General features: G+C 39.8%; 1 protein-coding gene across 1 annotated transcript in view; it reads right to left on the reverse strand.

Annotated features, from left to right (window-relative positions):
• Window positions 1-271: 271 nt before the first annotated feature.
• Window positions 272-20,046, reverse strand: part of LOC146456543 (uncharacterized) — a 47,681-nt gene continuing 27,906 nt past the window's right edge. Inside the window, exons 45-77 of the mRNA XM_085092955.1 lie at window positions 19,768-19,865; window positions 18,653-18,823; window positions 18,147-18,369; window positions 17,837-17,985; window positions 17,451-17,623; window positions 17,002-17,249; window positions 16,377-16,528; window positions 16,074-16,136; window positions 15,869-15,965; window positions 14,650-14,844; window positions 13,241-13,368; window positions 12,251-12,466; window positions 11,858-12,007; window positions 11,294-11,398; window positions 10,906-11,013; window positions 9,581-9,740; window positions 8,975-9,096; window positions 8,538-8,593; window positions 7,875-7,960; window positions 7,558-7,671; window positions 6,957-7,132; window positions 6,550-6,601; window positions 6,181-6,371; window positions 5,595-5,669; window positions 5,388-5,485; window positions 5,102-5,245; window positions 4,585-4,665; window positions 4,365-4,469; window positions 3,717-3,814; window positions 3,282-3,352; window positions 3,127-3,192; window positions 2,300-2,494; window positions 272-1,265 (exon numbers count right to left, since the gene is read on the reverse strand). Of these exons, the coding sequence (XP_084949081.1) occupies window positions 1,155-1,265; window positions 2,300-2,494; window positions 3,127-3,192; window positions 3,282-3,352; window positions 3,717-3,814; window positions 4,365-4,469; window positions 4,585-4,665; window positions 5,102-5,245; window positions 5,388-5,485; window positions 5,595-5,669; window positions 6,181-6,371; window positions 6,550-6,601; window positions 6,957-7,132; window positions 7,558-7,671; window positions 7,875-7,960; window positions 8,538-8,593; window positions 8,975-9,096; window positions 9,581-9,740; window positions 10,906-11,013; window positions 11,294-11,398; window positions 11,858-12,007; window positions 12,251-12,466; window positions 13,241-13,368; window positions 14,650-14,844; window positions 15,869-15,965; window positions 16,074-16,136; window positions 16,377-16,528; window positions 17,002-17,249; window positions 17,451-17,623; window positions 17,837-17,985; window positions 18,147-18,369; window positions 18,653-18,823; window positions 19,768-19,865 (4,277 nt within the window). The 3' untranslated portion in view covers window positions 272-1,154. The remainder of the gene's footprint in view (window positions 1,266-2,299; window positions 2,495-3,126; window positions 3,193-3,281; window positions 3,353-3,716; window positions 3,815-4,364; window positions 4,470-4,584; window positions 4,666-5,101; window positions 5,246-5,387; window positions 5,486-5,594; window positions 5,670-6,180; window positions 6,372-6,549; window positions 6,602-6,956; window positions 7,133-7,557; window positions 7,672-7,874; window positions 7,961-8,537; window positions 8,594-8,974; window positions 9,097-9,580; window positions 9,741-10,905; window positions 11,014-11,293; window positions 11,399-11,857; window positions 12,008-12,250; window positions 12,467-13,240; window positions 13,369-14,649; window positions 14,845-15,868; window positions 15,966-16,073; window positions 16,137-16,376; window positions 16,529-17,001; window positions 17,250-17,450; window positions 17,624-17,836; window positions 17,986-18,146; window positions 18,370-18,652; window positions 18,824-19,767; window positions 19,866-20,046) is intronic.

A 20,046-nucleotide genomic window follows, 5' to 3' on the forward strand; every position in this document is an offset into this window, starting at 1 on the left:
AATATACTTATCGGGCCAGGTAAGTTACCGGGACTTTCGAGAAACAGGCCCTTGGCTAGGCCAGTTGGGACTAACAAAACGTATGAGTGTTGATAGAAAGAGAACCGAACATGTTAAGTGTACACCAACCCTTCATTTCATGGCCGAATACGATGAAAGTTCGGTCAATTCAGTTTTTATTTAATGCGACCAACCACCACCTTTCGACACTTTCTTTAGACAAAAATAAATTAATGGCTCAAATGGCAGAAGCAAACACAAACAGTCAAAGTTATCGATTAAATTTCATTTCATCTCATCGGTTGCCTTCCCTCCCTGTGCGTCTCTTTTCCTTTACTTTGTAGGTCTTCATAATTTCATCTACAATGGCCAGAATTTCATTATCATGTTCATCGATATGGTCATACCAACTGGACATTAGAAAATGTCATTAAAAATGATTAAGTCAGACGTTTTGGAAAAACGAAAAACCGCGACAAATGAAAGGAAGAAAACTAGGAGAAGGATACATTGCATTTTTTGATTGAAACAGTAAAACCATTTACACCACCCCCAGATGATACAATGATCAATCCACCTTATCGAAAATAGACCGCGAGTAGTCCTACTTTTTTTCTCAGATCACGCGAAAAGCGACGGTGAAATTATGCGAACAAGAAAAGCGCGTGCGTGACTAGTAGAACAAAGAAACTGCGTATGCTCGGAGTCTATATCGAAAAAGAATGGGGACTTGTACATTTATCCACAGTTTTAGCGTAGAAAAAACCCTTAAGACGCTCATAAAAACGCCCAGGAAAGTTCTAGGAGCTTCAAACCTAGCAAACATAATGTTGTTAGTACAGGGACGAATTTCTAAAAAAGTAAAAAAAAAAAAAAAATGGCTATTGGGGATCGAGCCACCATCTTTTTTTCCGTACAAGCATACGTACAAGCGTGAGTGGGATGTTTGTTTTATTAAAAAAACAATGACGAAATCTTGCTAAATATTGCTGATTTCGCTTGGCAAGAATTATTTCTCGGGCATAGTATAATGGCTCATATACCATGGCCACTAAGCCAATGAAATCCCTGGAATTGCATAATACAATGATCCAGTTTTTTATAAAAATAAATATCAACTTTCATATAAAACATCTAACTGCCGGCAGGAGTGTTTAAAGCTCTGAATGTCTGTTAGCCCAGGAGCTGAACAAAGGATTCTTTACACTTCTCCGACGACGATTTTTTGGATAGGAGATCACGAAACGGTTCTTATCCACAGTACTCTGAAAAAGACAAAAAAAAAAAGAAACAATCAAACCAGCTATAATGGAAAACGCATTTTTTTATAGTTGTAACAAATTTGATCCCCCCCCCCCCCACCCCCCCTTCCCCCACCCTCCGCGTCCCTATACTTTGTTGCTGTTAGACGAATAATTCTCCCAAGCAATTTTCCAAATTTACAAAATAAGGTTTCCTGCGTGGCGGCGATCAGTACATTTACCAAGACCCTAAGAAATAAATAAATAAATAAAATGGAAAGAAAAGATGGATAAAATATAATGAAATGAAAAAATTAACGGCTCACTACATTGAAACGATCTGCGCCTCATATAAGAAAGCGAGTCGATCAAGAAACAGCATTTTGACTGAGCTTTAATTTGGTTAGTCCTTTAACGAAGGGCGATATTTCTTTATTGTTTATACAAATACTTCTTAAAGGAGCTATGTTAAAACCTTTTAGTATCAATAGACCTTTATTACACTGCGGCAATGTGTCTTAGGAGAATAAAAAGCTTTGTTTTTGCACGGCACTGAATTAATGTCTGGCCGAGGTTTGTCGTGTGAAAACAAAGCTTTTTATTCCCCTGAGACTCAACATGGCTGCCGAGTGATAAGGGTCTATTCCAGTAGTTAAGAAAAAAACATCTCCAACACTGAATGCTTTCGTGTAAACACAACTATTCTAATGTTCAGAAACTAGATATTCAATAACTGCCTTTTGGTTGTGGTTGGTCAAGATGGAAACATCAAGAAATGGATTCCAACTTGAAAGAGCCGCACCGACTCTTCAAGTTAGTCGCTGGTTTCTTTATAAAATCCTCGATAAAATCGGTACAAACTACTTGTGGCAAGCCTGCGAGAGCAGCCGCCTTTTCCACTTTTATTTCACCCGGTGGGTGAAACGTGAAACAAAAATTAAAGCCGGTAAAGTCGTCTAGTCTCGCAGGCTAACTTGTTTTTCATTTTCAAATTCCCTTCACATCAGCCCTGGGAAGTCTCGAGACAATTCTTGTATGAATAGGTTATGGTTTCTTACCGGAACAAAGGCAGGTCTTCCAATGAGGTTGCCATGGAAATTATTTCCTGTCTGATCTAATATAACCGATCCCAAAGTATCCTCCATATTGAATTGTGCTCGTACCAGGCCCTTATGGATGGGCCATGTCAGCCCTGCTAACTTCATGTAATCTACAATCTCATCGTCTGGAACTCTTACGCCCCATAAAGTCAGCTAACGATAAATGAACAAGAAGTTGTAAAATGTTCCTGCGTGCCAGTGGCAAGGTTGGCAAGCAAATTAAGTTAGCAACGTTTTTTAATGTTCGCAGAAACACGAAGTTTCTAGTTTTAAGATATTCTTACTATTTTGCAAAACCTGGAAGCGAGAAAATCATAATGTCTGATGCTTGCTGCATTGTATGCCCGAAAAGGATAGACAAACCCCGGCTGATTTCAGTAGCGGACTACCAAAAAGTGGCGAATAACCAGATCGGTACCTAGCACAAATGGTTGATTTCGGTTCAAGCTGATAAGTGATTGGTAATTCAAAGTGGTCCAGTTTTGGTTTCTAAAAAGAAGGATCTGAATGCGGAGTAAACGTTTTTTTATTATTCACCTACCGTCACTCTGAATAATATCAACAGTGATCGTAACTTGCTTCCAGGCGCTTTCCTGTGCTTGGCACCACTTATGGATTATCTTACTTTGAGTTCTAATTGTCCAGTTTTGGTTTCTGAAAGAAGGATCTGAATCCGGAGTAAACGTTTCTATTTTTTCACCTACCGTAATTCTGAATAAAATCGACTCTATCGTAACTTGAGTTCTAACTGGTTCGATTACTTTCTTTAGAAGTTCAGCACTTACATCATCGATCGTCCCGTTAAGAAAGTGCTTTTTATCCCTGCCGAGTAAAAGCTTCACCGCAGGAGACTACAAATAAAATTAAAAAAGCAGTTACAATAAGTACATGCACTTGGTTACAGCTATAGTCGATGAAAAAATTATGAGAATTTTTTTACCCAAGCATAAGGAGTGGCGTCGATCTGTTTTCCAACTGTTGATCCATTGACAAAGACTTCAATTTCATGTCCTGTTGAAACAAGAGAGAGAGATAAATTGGAGAAGTATCACTTCACTGTACTAAACCAACTTGTAAGAAATAATACCTAAATTCCATTTTGATGGCGTAACACTACTCAGATCTGAAAGTGCTAATGACTGGCTCTCAAGTACTAAAAATTACTCTTGTGATGGAGCATCCTATTAAAAGATTGTTATTAGTATTATTGTTTCTAATGAGAAGCGCTACAGATTAAAGGTGGTGTATATAACAGTACCAAGAGCACGGAATTAAGATGCTCACGCACCCACCGTGGTGTCTCCGAAACATATTTATTCCTAGGCATCATTATCTGATATTATGAGCTGTGGTATTTAAAATAATTAAAGCTTACTTTGTGCATCAAATCTGAAAACAAGATGATGCCACTCCTCCGGCTCTATAACTTCACTCCCTTCCACTGTGGAGGTCCCCAGGTTTCCATGGATACGTCTGAAAACAAATAAATAAAGAATTCGAGAAAAATAAAAAAAGGCAATCACCCAAAGCTTGTTCTGTTTTTACCCAGAAGTGTCTTATTTTTCGAAAACAGTTTCTTGCTACAAACAGTTGTAAAATGGTGGAGATGCTGGAAGGTAACACTGAACTTCGTACAACATTGATTTGTACGAAAACCTGGTATGAATTTGAAAATCTGTGATGATGTATTCAAACAAGACGTCTCAATCAGCTTTCTGACAACTTTTGTAAACAGCTGTTTTACTGAATTTTGAAAACAAAACGGCTCAAAAACTGGTGTATATATGCATGAATGAATGGACATAACGTTGGCTACAGGCTCTTTCTGAGCTCTCTGTGTTAAAGTTATTCATTCAAATGCAATTATTCCAGCGAGTTCTATTTTGATTATTGCCTGTTTGGTCACTATATAAAGAATGACTCAGACATTTGCATTGTCATTGGGTCACGTTGAGTAAACAGGAGATTGTGCCATCACCTGAACAACTAAAGACATTTATAAAACAATTACTCCTACACCAACCTGTCATTCCGGTACAAACACAGAGTTCCTTCCTCACTGCATACAATGGGCATGACAGTCATGGGATAGTCCGCTGCCATTTGCACCCACACACTAATCGTAAAGCTAGAAATAAGAGTGATGGTTAACTGAAAATCCAAATGGGTTTAAAAACGATAATTATACGATAAATAAGGACGAAAATGAGATCCATAACTGAAGCAAAGCATGGTTTATTCACCTGTCTGTCAAACCAAGGTGATGAATGGATGGTAATGTCACGTGATCATCTACACCGTCAAACATTAGCGCTTGATTTACTCTAAAAAAGAAATAAACAAAGGAAAATAAAACAGTTACAAAAAGGGAACAAACATCTTATGCATGTTATGAAACTTTATAGCAAACACTCTTTTCGCCCAGTTTATGTGTAGTTATAGCCTATAGCGTGAAGTTCGCTAGGTAAAAACATCGTCCCTATGCAGCCGATTTGGTTGCACGGTCGCTTGTCCAGAAATTGTTTAAATTTAAGTGTTAGTAGAATGAAAAAAATCTCCCTTTCCGTACAATTCTGGTGTTTTTAGCTGATAAGAAGGATGGGTGGGGGGGGGGGGGGTGGAACGTCTCACAATGTATCGTAAAAGCACTCTGGCTAAGTATGGCATGTTTGAATTAATTCTGGTTTCTGGTCTTAACCCTGTACCAGAATAAGGTAGAATTAAGGAACTTCACATGATCAGACTTAAGTGTAATTTTACCTATCAACACAGCGGACTTCAAGTCTGGACCAGATGACGTCGTGCTGACCAAAAACAAACATGCCCAGTCTCCCCCCGGTCAGGACCGTGTTGTAGATATTTCCAGAATCCGTCAAAATTTTCTCTCCCTGCTTTATTTGCACCCTAAATAAATTGCAAACAAAGATATTATTACTTGTGAATGAATACTGCCTGGGGCGAGTAAAAATACTTCCAGTCAGATGAAGGAGACGTAAACTCCGAGTGGCTGTCAAAACGTTGTAATGTCTACAACTTCATATCTTACCTAATAAGTCCAACGGACGGTCTGTGAGTGATATGGAAGCCGTATGGTGTCTGGTGTTGCCAGCCTTTCATGCTTGGATCATCCCACAGTAGGGTAACCTGAGAGCAAACAGAATTGATTTGTGCAACAAGTAAAAATCCTCGATCATCATCGTCTTGCTCAGCATGGTCTCTCAATGTCGAGGTAGATAAGTTGCTGATCACTTACCTGGTTGTTTGTATCGCCAGAGTGCCATAAAGCTTTTGCTAAAGTGGCACCGGGTCCAGAGGATGAATCGACAACCTAGAAATAAACAAATATATTCTCACTGTTTATTGAGTTTGGCAGTTCTTATAGGATACACAGTGGCACCATCTATGAACAAGATCGGATTGTGAGTACGAGATTGACTACTAGCAAACTTTTCGAACTTAGCGAGCGCGCTTTGCGTTTTGACTTGCCACTCCAACCGCACGCCTAGATCATATCCTCAATCTCGACTGGTGAGCATCAGGGAGGAGCTGAGTGATCGCCATCCGGCTGGAGAATGTGGCTGCTTTAAAATTAAAAAGTGAAGTCGCTCTGGGATTAATATCGTAGATGAAGATGTCGATGTGTCAATGTACCACCAACTAACTACAGGGAGCGACAGCCTTCAGCACCATCACTGACCTTGTTTAGACTGATTAACTCTTGCCTTAATTTCTCAGCTAATGCATTGAAGATCACTGTTGTACAATAATCATACTCGTCGATCTTAGTTTTTAATTGGAGATCAACAGTCATAATCTATTTGAAGAAAGTCTATTCTCACCTTCAGCTGCAATCCTCTAATTCCAGTGTTGATATCCCTGCTGCCAAAGTTAATGTTCTCTCTCCTCCACATCACAACGTAGAATTTTTGGTTTGATTGATATCCAAACACCACGCCCAAATAGTCGGAGCCCTCACTGTCTTTCACATAAATTGTTCCACTATAATCAACTGGTCCATAACGAGTGGAACCTACGGCGCATCAAAGACACAATTATTAACATTTCCTTTCACGCTTCTGTGCTGCATAAGATAAGGCGCTGTTTACGTTTGATAAATCGCTAATGCCCAATGTCGTAAATCACTAACTTTTTGCAAACGACCTCGCGAAATTTAAAATCAGAAGTATTGATGAAATTCATAATCTTACCAATAAGCATTCCTGGATGGTCTGTGTTGGACACATGTTCAACATCAACACCCTGCAGGAACAGATTAAAAATAAAATAAGCAATATAAATCAGTACTTCAAATTCTTGTCTAGTCCAAATCTAAACTTTTTGAAATTAATCTGTGACCACTATAAAACTATACAAATGCAACTAATAAACACAACGAGGCTGCTAGACAAATCAATATCCTGACACCAAACGGCAAACTTTGAAATAAGCGTGTATTCGGTTTCGATTTGCTTCCGATTAGTTGATAAACAAAAACAACAACAACAACATGTTTTGTGTTGACTCAATGACATTTTCTTGTCCTGTCAGGAAGTGACAGTAAAAGAATTTGTAAAGTAATAGCAGCCTTTTGGCGATTTTCTAGTTTTTACTTAACCATTTTTGCCACTCTCCATTCAGGGTTTGGGTCGCCATGGCCTGGAAACAAGTCCACAGTAAAGTAATCAAGGAAGCTTGTTTTACTAATGTGCCTCACGTGAGGGCACACGTCATCATCATCCGGGACACTGTCACCATCAAAGTCATCCACGCATGCGTCACCCACAGGATTTGCTGAAAAGTAACATAACCGTTAGTTTGGTTGTACAGTGAACGCGGAGCTTTAATTGTAAACGTGTTTTCTGTCTGAAGGAAAAAGGCAAATGATCGAGTAGCGAAATTGGCGTCAGTGACATGTGATTTTCCTTACCGTCAAAACGGAGTATGAAAAAAACTTTTTTTCGGGCTGTGTTTTCTTAACTGCTTAAGTTGCGTACAATATTGCAATGGGCATATACTGCAACTTACTAGTGAAGTATTCATAACCCTTTCCTGTAGTTTTTCTTTCCGCTATCGTTTTGATTGTATTGCCTTCCTCAGAATGAGGTGCCTGACATAGCTAAGTTTTCAGCTGGAGATTTAGCAACATGAATAACAGGAAGAAAAAGAAAGGAAAAGGGTGTCAAGTAGAATCTCGGAGTATTCGCAGCCTTTCTAACCTTTGACGTCATATGAAAGTTTGTCATGCTCCTGAAGAGGATTGCTGATCATAGGGCAGTTATCCCGGATGTTGGATATCCCATCACCATCCTGGTCGTCATCACAGGCGTCCCCTTAAAACGAATACAATTGAAAATATGTGAGTATTAGGTACGCGGCCAGTTTCAATCCAATTCAATTTTGACTATCGTACTCTTTTAAGACTTTGTAGTATTTTTCTCATTTTTCTGACAGTCAAAAGTGATTCATATGTTCAATCCAATTTTGAGTTAAGTTAAATATCCTTTGTTAGCTAATGTTGCCTCATCAGTATAACCTTTATTGTCTCCATCAGCATCTGCTTGTTCACCGTTTGGCAAATCAGGACAGTTGTCGAATTCATCGAGAACTCCATCTCCATCCCTAAAAGAAACAGAACAGGCCCCAAGGGTTGTACGCATTTAGTGTCACTCATTGAAACTCTTTGCCTTTTCACTGCATGTAGGACATTGCTTGAGATACTTAGTTATTCAACCAAATCTCCTTAAACAACCGGGGACGCGGAAGCCTTTTACCTGCACAGATGTGCAAATGTGGTGTGCTTGTGAGATTTCTTCAACAATGATAAACTACAGCTCGGGAAAAAGAAAGCAAGTTGTTTCAGAGGGAGCATTCAACTCACGTTTTTGTTTGACCGTTTCCTCTTGTACACTCCAATTGACTATCCCACACTTTCAAATTGTTTGATCATATGGCACTGGACTCTCCCCATTTAACTTTTTCTTTAATTTGTAATTCGTTTAGTCCGGGCCTTAGCAGACTTAGAAAGGTTAATTTCCTAGCATCTAATAGGCCGTGACGAGAAGTCAGTGTATAATTTCAATGGTGCGCGTGTTTGCTCATTATTGCGTTGTCTGGTACAAACTACTGAGCTGGAGTTCTAATCACTTGATACCAAATAACAATGATTTAAATTCGTATGAAATCATTTGTTACTTACTTATCTTTGCCTGGACCGTCACATTGGTCACCATAACCATTCTTATTAACGTCCCACTGAAAAAGAAAATTAATTATGGCTATGCTTCAGATCTGAAAACGGCTGCGTGATAACTTGGTGTTATTTTTTTGTGGGGTTGACACCTACTGCAAGTGTTCCGACCTTCAGTTGGTATCTACATCGGTTGCACGGATTTGTGAGTTTTTACACGCTTGGCAATGGTTGCACGTTTACTTATTTTGTCGATCTCTGATTGGTCCGGTGTGTCATTCGTGTTTGCTGTGATTGAACGGTAGATGACACTTATTTGGCTTTGACTTTATGATATTCATCAGCATACAACTGGATAAAAAACAACAACAACAACAACAACAACAACAACAAAAAACAAAAACTTTGAACCACTGAAAATAAAGCTCGACTGACGGCAGTCTCACCTGTAAAGCGTTATAATTCTGAGGACAATTGTCGCACAGGTTTCCAATGCTATCCCCGTCATCATCAACTTGGTCTCCTGTGGCGTTCAACTTGGGACATTTGTCAAGCCCATTATTTATTCCTGTGGCAAGGACAACAACGAATGAACCGTTTAATCAGAGTTGCTCAATGCTCACTACATTAACCAATATGCCTTCTGTAATCAATGGCCACTTATTTAGTGCCTACTACGTGTGGGAAATTTCAATTTCCTCGGTATGACATCGATTCGCGGCTATTTTTATACTGATAAAGAGCAAAGAAAATTTAAAACCACGTAGTCAGCTTTGAACACAACTTTACTTATCACTTGCATATCAAGACGCCTCGCCAGGCAAGTAAGTTGATAAATCGAATTACAGTAATGACAAGAGTTGTGGCGAAGTTATGTAGAATGGAGAGTTGGGGGTTTCGTTTTGTTTGAAGATTGTTAATAAATGTTGCTTTCAGTAAATCTGGCCTAATCTTTGGTGTGTAGTGCTATTTTTTAGTATCATTTTCAAGAACTATAGTTTATGAATGGGTATATTCAGCAACAACTTATCAAATGTGATTTCGTTAATTACCGTCACCATCTTTATCGTTATCACATGCATCTCCCACCCCGTCTCCATCAGTGTCTGTCTGATATGGATTATGTGCGGACACACAGTTATCACAAGCATCACCCACACCATCATTGTCTGTGTCCTTTTGGTCCAGATTCTTCACAAATATGCAATTGTCCTGAAATAACACTTAATTAGCAAGGGATAACAACCTAGTGACCCAACACGACTATGGAAGACCAATAATGGAAGCGACTTCAGCAGTTGCAAAAAACAAATTAGGTTTGAATTGAACGGGATTCGATCCCATGACCACTGCGAAACCGGTGCTAGTGCTCTACTAATTGAGCTATCAAGCCAACTGGGAGCGGATGATTTTGCAAGTCAGTAACATACCCGCGTACGCTGAATATATGAAAGTGAATACTTAATGAAATACATATAATTAAACTGTAGATGAAGTATCTTAATACATGGAAGACCAAGGCAGCTATGCAACGTGAGCGCTTGCGAAAAGAAGGCCTGAAAAAAAATCCAGTGCGGAACGGGATTGACATCCGTGACCTCTGCAACAGTGGTGTATGGGTCTAAGTCTTGGGCGATCAAGCCAATTAGGTTTTTGAAACCTCGGAGGAAGAATATTTGAGAGTAAATATATGAAATATAACATATTTCAACTACGGAAGAAACAGTTTTATACATGGAAAACCATCCCTGTCACGTACGCAACCGGAGGAGTTGCAAAGAGGAAGCCTGAACAAAGTTTAGGTTTGAACGGACTAGTTCAGCAGAATGTAGGAAATAGCAGCATTGCTTTTCTGCAAAGAATAGCTCAAATAGGATTGCCGTCAACATGAAGCAAGACCTCTAAGACTTACGAGTGGAGTGTTCATTTTAAAACAGTACGGTGCCAAGATAAGGTTCCAAACACCCCAATCCAGCTCCAGCGAAAATTCCACGGGTAACACTGTTAACCGCTGTACCTTATATAGATTTTTAAAATCAAACGCAAGCCTATTAGCAACTAAAGTAACAAATTCTATCGGTTTAAAAACGATGAAAGTCATAAACCATCTTCTTTCTTCCCTAGTTTGTCCCCTTGGAGCCTGGTACCGAGGCTTGCTTAACGCACGAGGCCTACCGGGATGGGAAAGGGTGAGCGGTATCTGATGACATCAGTACTGCAACGAGGTAACCGAGTCGGGGAAGGGTAGAAACTAGGCTGTCATAAATAAAATTGCAGGACGTTTGGGGATGAGGCGATGAGAGGATATGGAGTAAAGTGGTAGGAATACTGTATCACGGTGGACTTTGCCTAAGATGATGTGTTAATTGTTATCAACCTTTTTATCAGGAATCAAATCATTATCATCATCGTCGTCACAAGCATCTCCGTCTGTATCACCATCATTATCTTCTTGACCCGTGTTAGGGACACTCGGACAGTTGTCCTGAAACGAAAATATCATGGATGGTCACATTCACACAACAAAAATCAGACAGAGACAAAGAGAAGCGCACGACTTCACTGTTTTACTATGAGCCGCTAGTTGTTAGTTCGTGCCATTTACAGTGGTTTTGCGACAGGCGATTGGACCATTTCGGTCACGTGGTATCATCCCTGCAATCTGATTGGTTACGGGCTATACCGCTCCTCTTTACTACTAAGAGACGAATGCATGCCAATTTTCGATAAAATTAGAAGCACATGTGAGTATGAGTATTAAGAACCTTTCTACAGTTTGGTAAGGTACAGCTGAGTCCCTTGACCGGAATGTCATCCAAATCCGGATCCAGTTCACACTCTTCTCCATCACCGGCGTAACCGTCTCTGCACTGTGACAGGAAACAATGTGAATAGATTACAATACTCAGTTACTCCAGTTTAGAAGTTGTAATTAAAAGTGACTGCTTTAAATGGTGACTCTTTCCTAATTTGCTCGCACTCTCATAGCTGTAGAACCATAGTATATCGCATAATTAACCAAAGGAAAGTACTACTCAGTATCTTCCATTGAATTGCCTCACTTTAAGGATTCACCCACAGACTAAATATGTTAAGTTTTGAATATATTCATAAGTTCAATGTTAGGAAGAGGTCTTACTCATAAAAGTTTGAAAGCCGATTGACGCAGGTGATAAAGGGTATTTTCGTGATTATTGATAGCCCTTTATTAATAATCTGAAATGGATGTTTCTTCTCTTGATTCACGATTTGGTTTGTAGTCGTGAACCATGATTTACCGTGCAGTCTTGTTATACAGTACTTAATTTTTTCTAAGCTCATTTCCCTACCTTGCATTTGTATCTGCCTGCTCCTGTTGACAAACACTGTGCATTCACTTGGCAGGTGTGCTGTGCATTAGTGCACAGGTCCCCAGGATAACATCCTAGATAGCCATCACCAATAAATCCTGGCTTACAAGGACTGCACTTGAAACTTCCCTATCGAAACAAAACAGTAATGAAAAATAATACTTCATTAAAATTTGGGATTTTCCCAAGTTCACTTTATTCAAAAATCAAAATCGAAATTCCAGGCATAGACTTAAGTATATTTTAGTTGACGCCCTAAAATAAAAACAGACATTTCCATTTTTATTTCTCAATCAGAAAGAAATAACATTTCGGCCTCGTCCAAGTGGAGATAGGAGGGGGGGAGGGGGGGGGGGGGCATTCTGCACTTACCGGCGTGTTGATGCAGTTTGAATTTGGATCGCATGTGTCGACACCTTCAGCACATTCATCTATTTCGTTGCATTTTTGTTTGTATTTCTGCGCATGCTCTAAGCCCACACCCGAAGGTGCGTTGCCACGGTAACCTGTTGGACAGCCTCCACAACGGTAACCAGGAGAAAGGTTCTCACATTCACTGGGCTCGTAACATGGGTTCGCCTGGGCGCACTGAAAAGGGACAAAATGTACTTTAGCGTAGTGTGCATACTATGAGATCTTAGTAGAACAAGGACAGTGGCCCATGGGCCATGGGCTGTTGACAAGGAGGCAAAAAAGTTGCCATTGAAGCAATCAGACAGGGAATATGCGTTTCGAATTTTTTAGCCTGTCAAAATACCGGTTTTAACGATGGAATATTTTATTTTTCACTCGTTTCACAGATAAATTGGACAAAAAATCTTGGTTTACTGTATTGCATAATCTATCTATGTGGACAAAATGATCGGCAAGGAAGAGGCGACCGTTGAGACGCCACGCCTGCGCGAACTTTACCGAGTAAACGGGTCGACGTTTTTTCTTCAAATTATTTTGTGGTTTTCGCAGCTGGTATGGGAAGCATAGGAATATAACCCTGAGTCAACACGCATATGAATCATGCGGCTAAAAATAACAATCGGTTAAATATCTGAGATACCTTCGTGTTAAGACAAAGTAGAAGTTTGTAAAAACGCTAACAATGAGTTACGAACATTAAATCAATAGTCGCTCATTAACTTGGAATGTTTATTGAATGTATTGGAATAAAATATCTTTCAGATGGTCAAAAAAATTCCCGCCATTTTCTTAGCAAAATAGAAATCAAACCAACACTACTCGCGAGTTGCTCGCGCGCGTTCTCATGCGCTTCACGCCATTTGCTTGAGCTGAAGTCTGATTGGTTCATCAAGGTTTGGTTTGTTTTGATTGGTTAGAATGACTTCTAACAACATATTTGCAAAGTACCTCATTAATATCAGTGCACGTTTTACCATCTCCTTCAAAGCCATCGGGACAGGACTCACACTCAAATGAACCGTTTCCAACATTGTGACAATTAACTGAAGGAAAGCAGGGATCGCCCATGCAAGGACCTGTTGTTAGAGAGCATACAAAATAACAACGAGAATCAGAGGAGAACTAAAAAAACACAAACAGCCTCCCAGTGCCGCAGGCAGAGTGGGTGGTGTTTAGAGTACTTACATACCAGAGTGTTAATATATGAATATCTTTTTTTTAATGAGTTGGTAGGATAATTTGGCCGCCGTAAAGAGATTCGAGTGCTGACGTTTCGAACTTGGTATCCCCGCTCCTCGTCAGAGTGAATAGGTATTCGCTCTGACATTTTTCTTTTCGAAACTATAGATATGCATTGCTTTGATAGCATTTGCATTCACAGTATAATATACACTTTGGTAAATATCCTGTTGTAAACATTTTTTGGACCTCTAAACTTTTCTGAATATATCGGGTATTTAGAGTCTGCGTATGAAATCTTCAAGTGTGACCAATGAAACTGGCATTGGTAATTGTTTGAAAATATTTCATAAAACAAACATGTGAGAATTTCCGTTAGTCCTGACCACAGCCGTTGACTGTCATTACTTGATGCTTGATGAAAGGTAAAAGGCTTAATCAGGATTTATCAAGAGCTAGGGGTAGATCCTGCCTTGAAGACACACGGCACCATACACTCAGTGTGGTAAAACATGAACCAATTATGGACATTGAGGCTCCTTAGTATGGGATAATAATTCCATCGTAGGTCATCCTGGCGGATGCGATGTTTGTCGTAAGTGCACACTATATTATTTTATGTCAAGCCATTTTAACGAGCTGAGACTCCCGGATGGAACAGATGCGAGGCGGCGCACTTGTTTGCCGAAGAGAGTATGACTATGATAACAAAGACAGAGACATATTGTTTGGAATAAATTTGGCCACCACCTAAAATTTGACTTCAGAGACATGCACGGTGTGATCTTGGTCAACGATAGAAAGGGGGTGCCAAATAGTTAGACTTGAATTAAGAACACTAACAGCCAACACACCCTGCCGCTCGATTGGATCGTGGAAACAAAAGGCTACCTATTAGATCAGATCCTGCGGGCTATTGTCTATTGAGAAATGAATTGACATAAAATGCCATTATATTTTCCTCATAATGTTTGGTTTTGTGCATCCTAAATGAACCCACGAGTAGTCTGGTATGGTATTACTGCTGGTGACACACATTTAAAACGAAGCTAATTTCCAAGTCATTCAAAAATGCTCCAGCTAAAAAAAACTTTGACGAATTACTTTTGGTGATTTCTTGGAATTTTAATTTTTTAAAACATGCAAATAGGTAAAACGCTACTTTTTGTGTTACTTACATGACGCTTGAGTAAAGCAAGTCCTGCAGAGTGTGCAGTTAGGAAACGTTCCCTGGTCAGCGTATTCATTAGCGAGACATGGGCGACATGATGTCTTCATGTAAGTACTACTGTAACCTGACCTGCAGCAGTAACAGGTCTCTGCCCGGGTCACATTGTTGTAACTTCCCGGTGGACATATCTTGCAAGGAAAACCTAAACAATATATACAGTCAAGTGGCAGGTTTAAAATGGAAGACAGCGACGGTGAGTGAGGAAGGGTAGTCATTAACCTTCGGCCTTCAGCTCAGTGAGCCATGATAGCGCGCAAGAAAATTCTCCATAATGCAGGAGCCTTTGAAGAGGTTTATTGTATAACCCATCAGGGTCCAGACTGGATACATGGTCACTTGGAGAATCTGTTATTGTTTATTGACTGGAATGGTTCGACATGATTTGTTTTGTGGGGGGGGGGGGGGGGGGTATGCCTGGTTTTTTCGGGTGACAAGAGAGATTTGGGGAAGGGGGGTAAGGTAAGGTTGAACGAAAAGGGGTGTATGAAATGAGATAGGAGATAAGAACGTAGGAGAACTTAAAAATATAATAAAATAAATGACTTAATTTAAGTGTCGGAGTCTTTAGCATCGCATCGGTAATTGGGGACACTATAAATCAGTGAGATGAATATCTAATTTGTGGGAGGCAAACCAGTTGGTTGTTTACAAAGCAAGGCCTTGGATTAATTATAAAACGGGGCTACCATGCCACAAATCCTAATGGTCAGAGCAGGACTTCAAGGGGAAGTATCATGGGGTTTTTGGTATCTTGTGTTAAAAATGATGAAATAAGACCTTCAATCAGCTGCCAAATAATTCTAGAATGACGAGAGGAAAGAAATCAACTCAATTCTTGAAAGGAACAACTCGTGATCTGTTCTAGCGCATTTTGGAAACAGAAATGCGAGAACTTGAAAAACATTAGCCTAATATTTTTCAAGTTTCAATCCATTCTGACCTACTCTGTCTCTGGCCAGAGGCACTAATCGACAGTTTTATTGCACTGGGGTGATAATTTATAACAAACTTGACAATTATTTCTTTGTTTCTGCTGACAGACAAACTTTTTTGGGATTGAAATGACAGCAAATTTGCGTGATACTTCCCCTTTAAGCCCGCGACCTCCGGATTACAAGTCCGGCGTCCTAACCACTAGGCAGCGCTTAAAAATGGTAAGCACCTACCCGTGCCATCACTATGTGTTCCTGGACGACACTCGTATTGTCTTCCTTCCTTACAAACAGTGCCAGGCTCACAGGGAAAGCACTTCTCTGGGCACCACTGAATTAAGAGCCATGATATAATGGTCAATAAATTGGTTAAACCATAATTTAAAGTGTAAAGGAAAAAACAAGAACCATAAAAAGTGAAGATGTTTGTTATCCTTACCGTTGAGTTACATTTGACGTACGTGTTTGGTGGGCAAGGAAGTGTGGTACCATTGTGACATAACTGAAAGGGAAAAAGAAAAAAAGATTGTGACTACAACCATAGGCCTGAAAGTGAAACAGAGCTTATCTTTCCGGGAATTGAAGGTATACAATCAAAACAAGCCAAAGAGACATTTTTTCTTCAGTTAGAGTTTGAGCATGACAAACTACTTTTCAGAAATTAATCTGCAGGAAAGCTACTTCTTATTTGGCTGTCATCAATTTTGTTGAGACAGAGGCATGAAAAGACGTCATTCCTTACCCAGCCCTCTAGGCATGCGCTGCAGTTTGTTGCTCCTCCAAATGAATACTCCGTTGGTGACGTCACGCCGCACTTTTCCTCAGTTCCGTCCCCTACACAGTAGTACCCAGTTCTACAGCGGCGACACTTGGGTTTGGTTGTTGAATTTCTGGCTGAAATAATAAATTTTAAATTTTGCTTTAAACGCTGAAATAAATATGAATTTTTTTGCAAAACGGCAATTCGTTCATGTAGAAAATGGCAAATCTGAGACAATTTGTTCGCGTCCAGAAGCATTTCCACATCTCGTCATGGTTATAATTGCGCAGATACATTTTAACAACAATATCACCCGTTTTTTGAGAATCTTGTAGCAGACCAGTATGTAGATAACCTCTTAACGAATACAAGTCCATTTGAATTTTCGCGAATAATTCACAGCTCAAAACGTGTGAACAAAAGACACAAAGTAAAATGGAATCAATTACGCTGACATCACGACGTTAATAATTCATCAAAAATACCTTGTGGATAAGTTCTCTGGTGGATTGTAGGAGTGGAGAAAACAGAATTCGCTCCCTTTATTTCTGACCTTTTTGATGACCACTTGGTGGCCTATTCACAAGTTACAAGAAAGGCAACTCACGATACTCCGATCCCGTCATGCCTGGCGCCCTGAAGAACACTTCTCCGCTGCTCTCGTTCACAAAAATTCCTCCCCTCTCCTGACACGTGGCATTGAATGATATGGTCAACGGTATCCTGTCACCTCGTTTCGGTGTACCTCCATCCACAGCGAAGATGTAGTATTGGTATGTCCACTCTATAGTCTTGTTACTCCAGATAAACTCGGTACCATTCTTTGTGGCGAATCTTGTAGCTTCAATCAGAGGACTAAGGAGGAAAGAAATTGCGTTATGCAAAGTAGATTTTTTTTCCTGGGGGAGGATAGTATCAGATTCTTCAGTAAATTATTCGATGCAAATTCATAAAGGCGCGACGAATTCGTGCCCTACAATTTACGCAAACGAGTAATAGCATATATAGAAATTCAGTTGGAGAAAAAACTTTTACACCGTGCTCTATTTAACTTACATTGCTTTCAATATATGACTCCTCTTATACGTAATTTTTCCATTTATTCCACTGTCTCCGTCTGTTGCTACGGCAACAAAGAATGCCGCTTTTTGGAGCGGAGGTATTGGTTTGAGGTCGTAGTCTACATTGGGCAGGACTGGGCAGTGGTCGTTGTAGTCTAAAACAAACACCTAAGATAAAGAGAGACAAAAAGACAAGCGTATGAAAGGAGGATTTCGAAAGGATTAAACTGACTATCAGGTCTTCATAAGAGACGTAGGAGGGGAGAGGGAGGGAGATCCCTTTCCCTCATTTCTTCCCCTCCGCCCCACGAAAAGCCTGATACTCGAAGGAAGAGTTACGAAAGAAGAGAATAGTACATAAGGGAATTAAGATTCTCTCACCTTGATCGTGATATTTCCAGATGGTCGTTTTGGTTTTCCCGTATCTGTAATTCTTATCGTCAATAAGTAGCTTGTTGTATGCTCGAAATCTAACGCAGATTTGAGGACCAACTTGGCTGACGGAGTGTTGATAGTGAATGACTCGATTCCTAACAAAAAGAGAACCATGGCCATTGAAACGTGTCAACAAAGAGTCTTAAAATAGAGCATTGATCAGTTTACAGTCACACAACACTAAGCCTAAAAGGACAAAGGAATGACGAGCTAATCGCTAGGTCTTTGCACCTCCAGAAACGTGATTATTACGCACCTGGTGCAGATGTTGGGATCGGTCGGACTGTGACATTTGCCGTTGCGTTCGGACATAGGTAAACTGTTTCTCCATCCAGCACAAAAGAAGGAGGAGCTGCTGTGGTGGGAGGGGAGGGTGGGGAGTAGGTTTCATCCTTAACCTCGAATCTGCGTTGTTCGTTGCCAGACAAAATTTCGACTTGGTAGGGTCCTGTGGAGAAGGCATCTGACACCGTAAACTCCTGTAGCAAACAATGACAAAAACAACATTAGTATTACTTCTTTTACTCCTAAAGCCACCCCAATCAATTTGGCGTCCGCAGATGCAATCTTTGCGTGTATCTAAAAGCTCTATTAAACCCCCCGTCTAAAGTCAGATTTCTTTTAATAAGTCCAACCTTCGTGAGGCCTGAAAAGAAATAAGCCCCAAGAGACTTAATGGAGCTTTAAGTTTACTGTTAACTTATCCATTCATTAATAATCGACCTCACTAACTAAATAATAAAACAACCTTAGTTATCATACCCTTGTTAATGCACCAATATGAGTATTTTCACTGATATCTGATATGTAATCAACTGGTAGTGTTTCTTCCCATTGTCGCACAAACTGAACCCCGCTGGTCTGAAGAAGCAGGTTTGAATCACACTTGAACCTCTCAGCTACAAAAACATCCAAGCGGTACGGCTCACCCACCTGGCAAGATAAAGTCAACTGTAATGAGAAAGGGCTTGCTCTGATTGTCTCGCTACAGAATAGGCAAGCATATCAAATTCTACAAATAGTAAAATCCCTTGAAATTGATGAAAAAAGTTTTATTTAAATTATCTAATAAAGCATCAAAATCTTCAGCTTCCTTTGACTGGAAAATAATTGGCTGGATTGATACCTCCCAGCATGCATTTTTTAACCGAACATTGTAAATTCTGCCTGCCTCGCAGTGGCATAAATAGTCGTCTTACCAGACTCCATACGTTTTCTATAGTAATAAAGTTTGTCTCAAGTGCAAAGTCATAACTGGTGGCATCTATCATAGTAACATTTCAATGTGAGCTCTTATTGGTCAATAAAGGCTGTCTTACTGTTCTCCATGTAAGTTATACTGTGTTGAAAGTGGAAAGAACTTTGCGCCTTCCCTGGTAATTAAGGAGAAAATTTAACCTTTGAAGGCAGAATTATTTTATAAATGAAAATGTTTTCTTCAGTGCAGACTGGTAACGCTTAAAGGGACAGTGTCACCGATTTTTTTGTTACTTTGAATAGCCAAAAAACATATTTGAATCGATGGAATCTTCAAAATAATGGTTCACTTTTGTTAACAATAACCCTAATAATGCACTGAAACTAGTATTAATTATTTTTGGCTGGGGATGGCTAGGATGGAAATGGATTGCAACTTGAAAAAATTACAATTTTTTTCAAGTTCCTCCTGTGTATTGTAGAGAAGTTGTCAAAAACTGCTTATAGTTTGTTCTTCCCCGGATAAATCCCTTGATATTTCCTTCTCGGTGCTCTAACAAAAATTTCTTGTTAGAAAAAAGGTTCTTTGTCAAATATTTGAGCCATTTTGACGAAAATATAGCGAAATCGCCGTGACAGTTTCCCTTTAATATTGGTTCTGGTGAGAAAAGAAAACTTACTCTCAAAGTCAAGTTAAACGCTTGTGATGTCAGATATCCTGACTCTTGACACTTGCCGCCAACAACAACTCCATGTTTAGGAACGATCTCGCTGTCACCTTGAGGAAGAATTGGATCATTAATTGACGAGCGCCTCAGTGGCCAGTTTAAATAATAATCAACCCATATCATCGTTAGTGCTCAGTCTATTGTTATGATTAAAATATGCAGTGGCACTTTTGACATAAGACATAAGCATAACGAGAAGCGACACATAAAATGTTACCATGTCTCGACTCT

The sequence above is a fragment of the Pavona decussata genome, unplaced genomic scaffold (genome assembly GCF_977016875.1).
Source record: "Pavona decussata unplaced genomic scaffold, jaPavDecu1.1 SCAFFOLD_254, whole genome shotgun sequence".
NCBI lineage: Eukaryota > Metazoa > Cnidaria > Anthozoa > Scleractinia > Agariciidae > Pavona > Pavona decussata.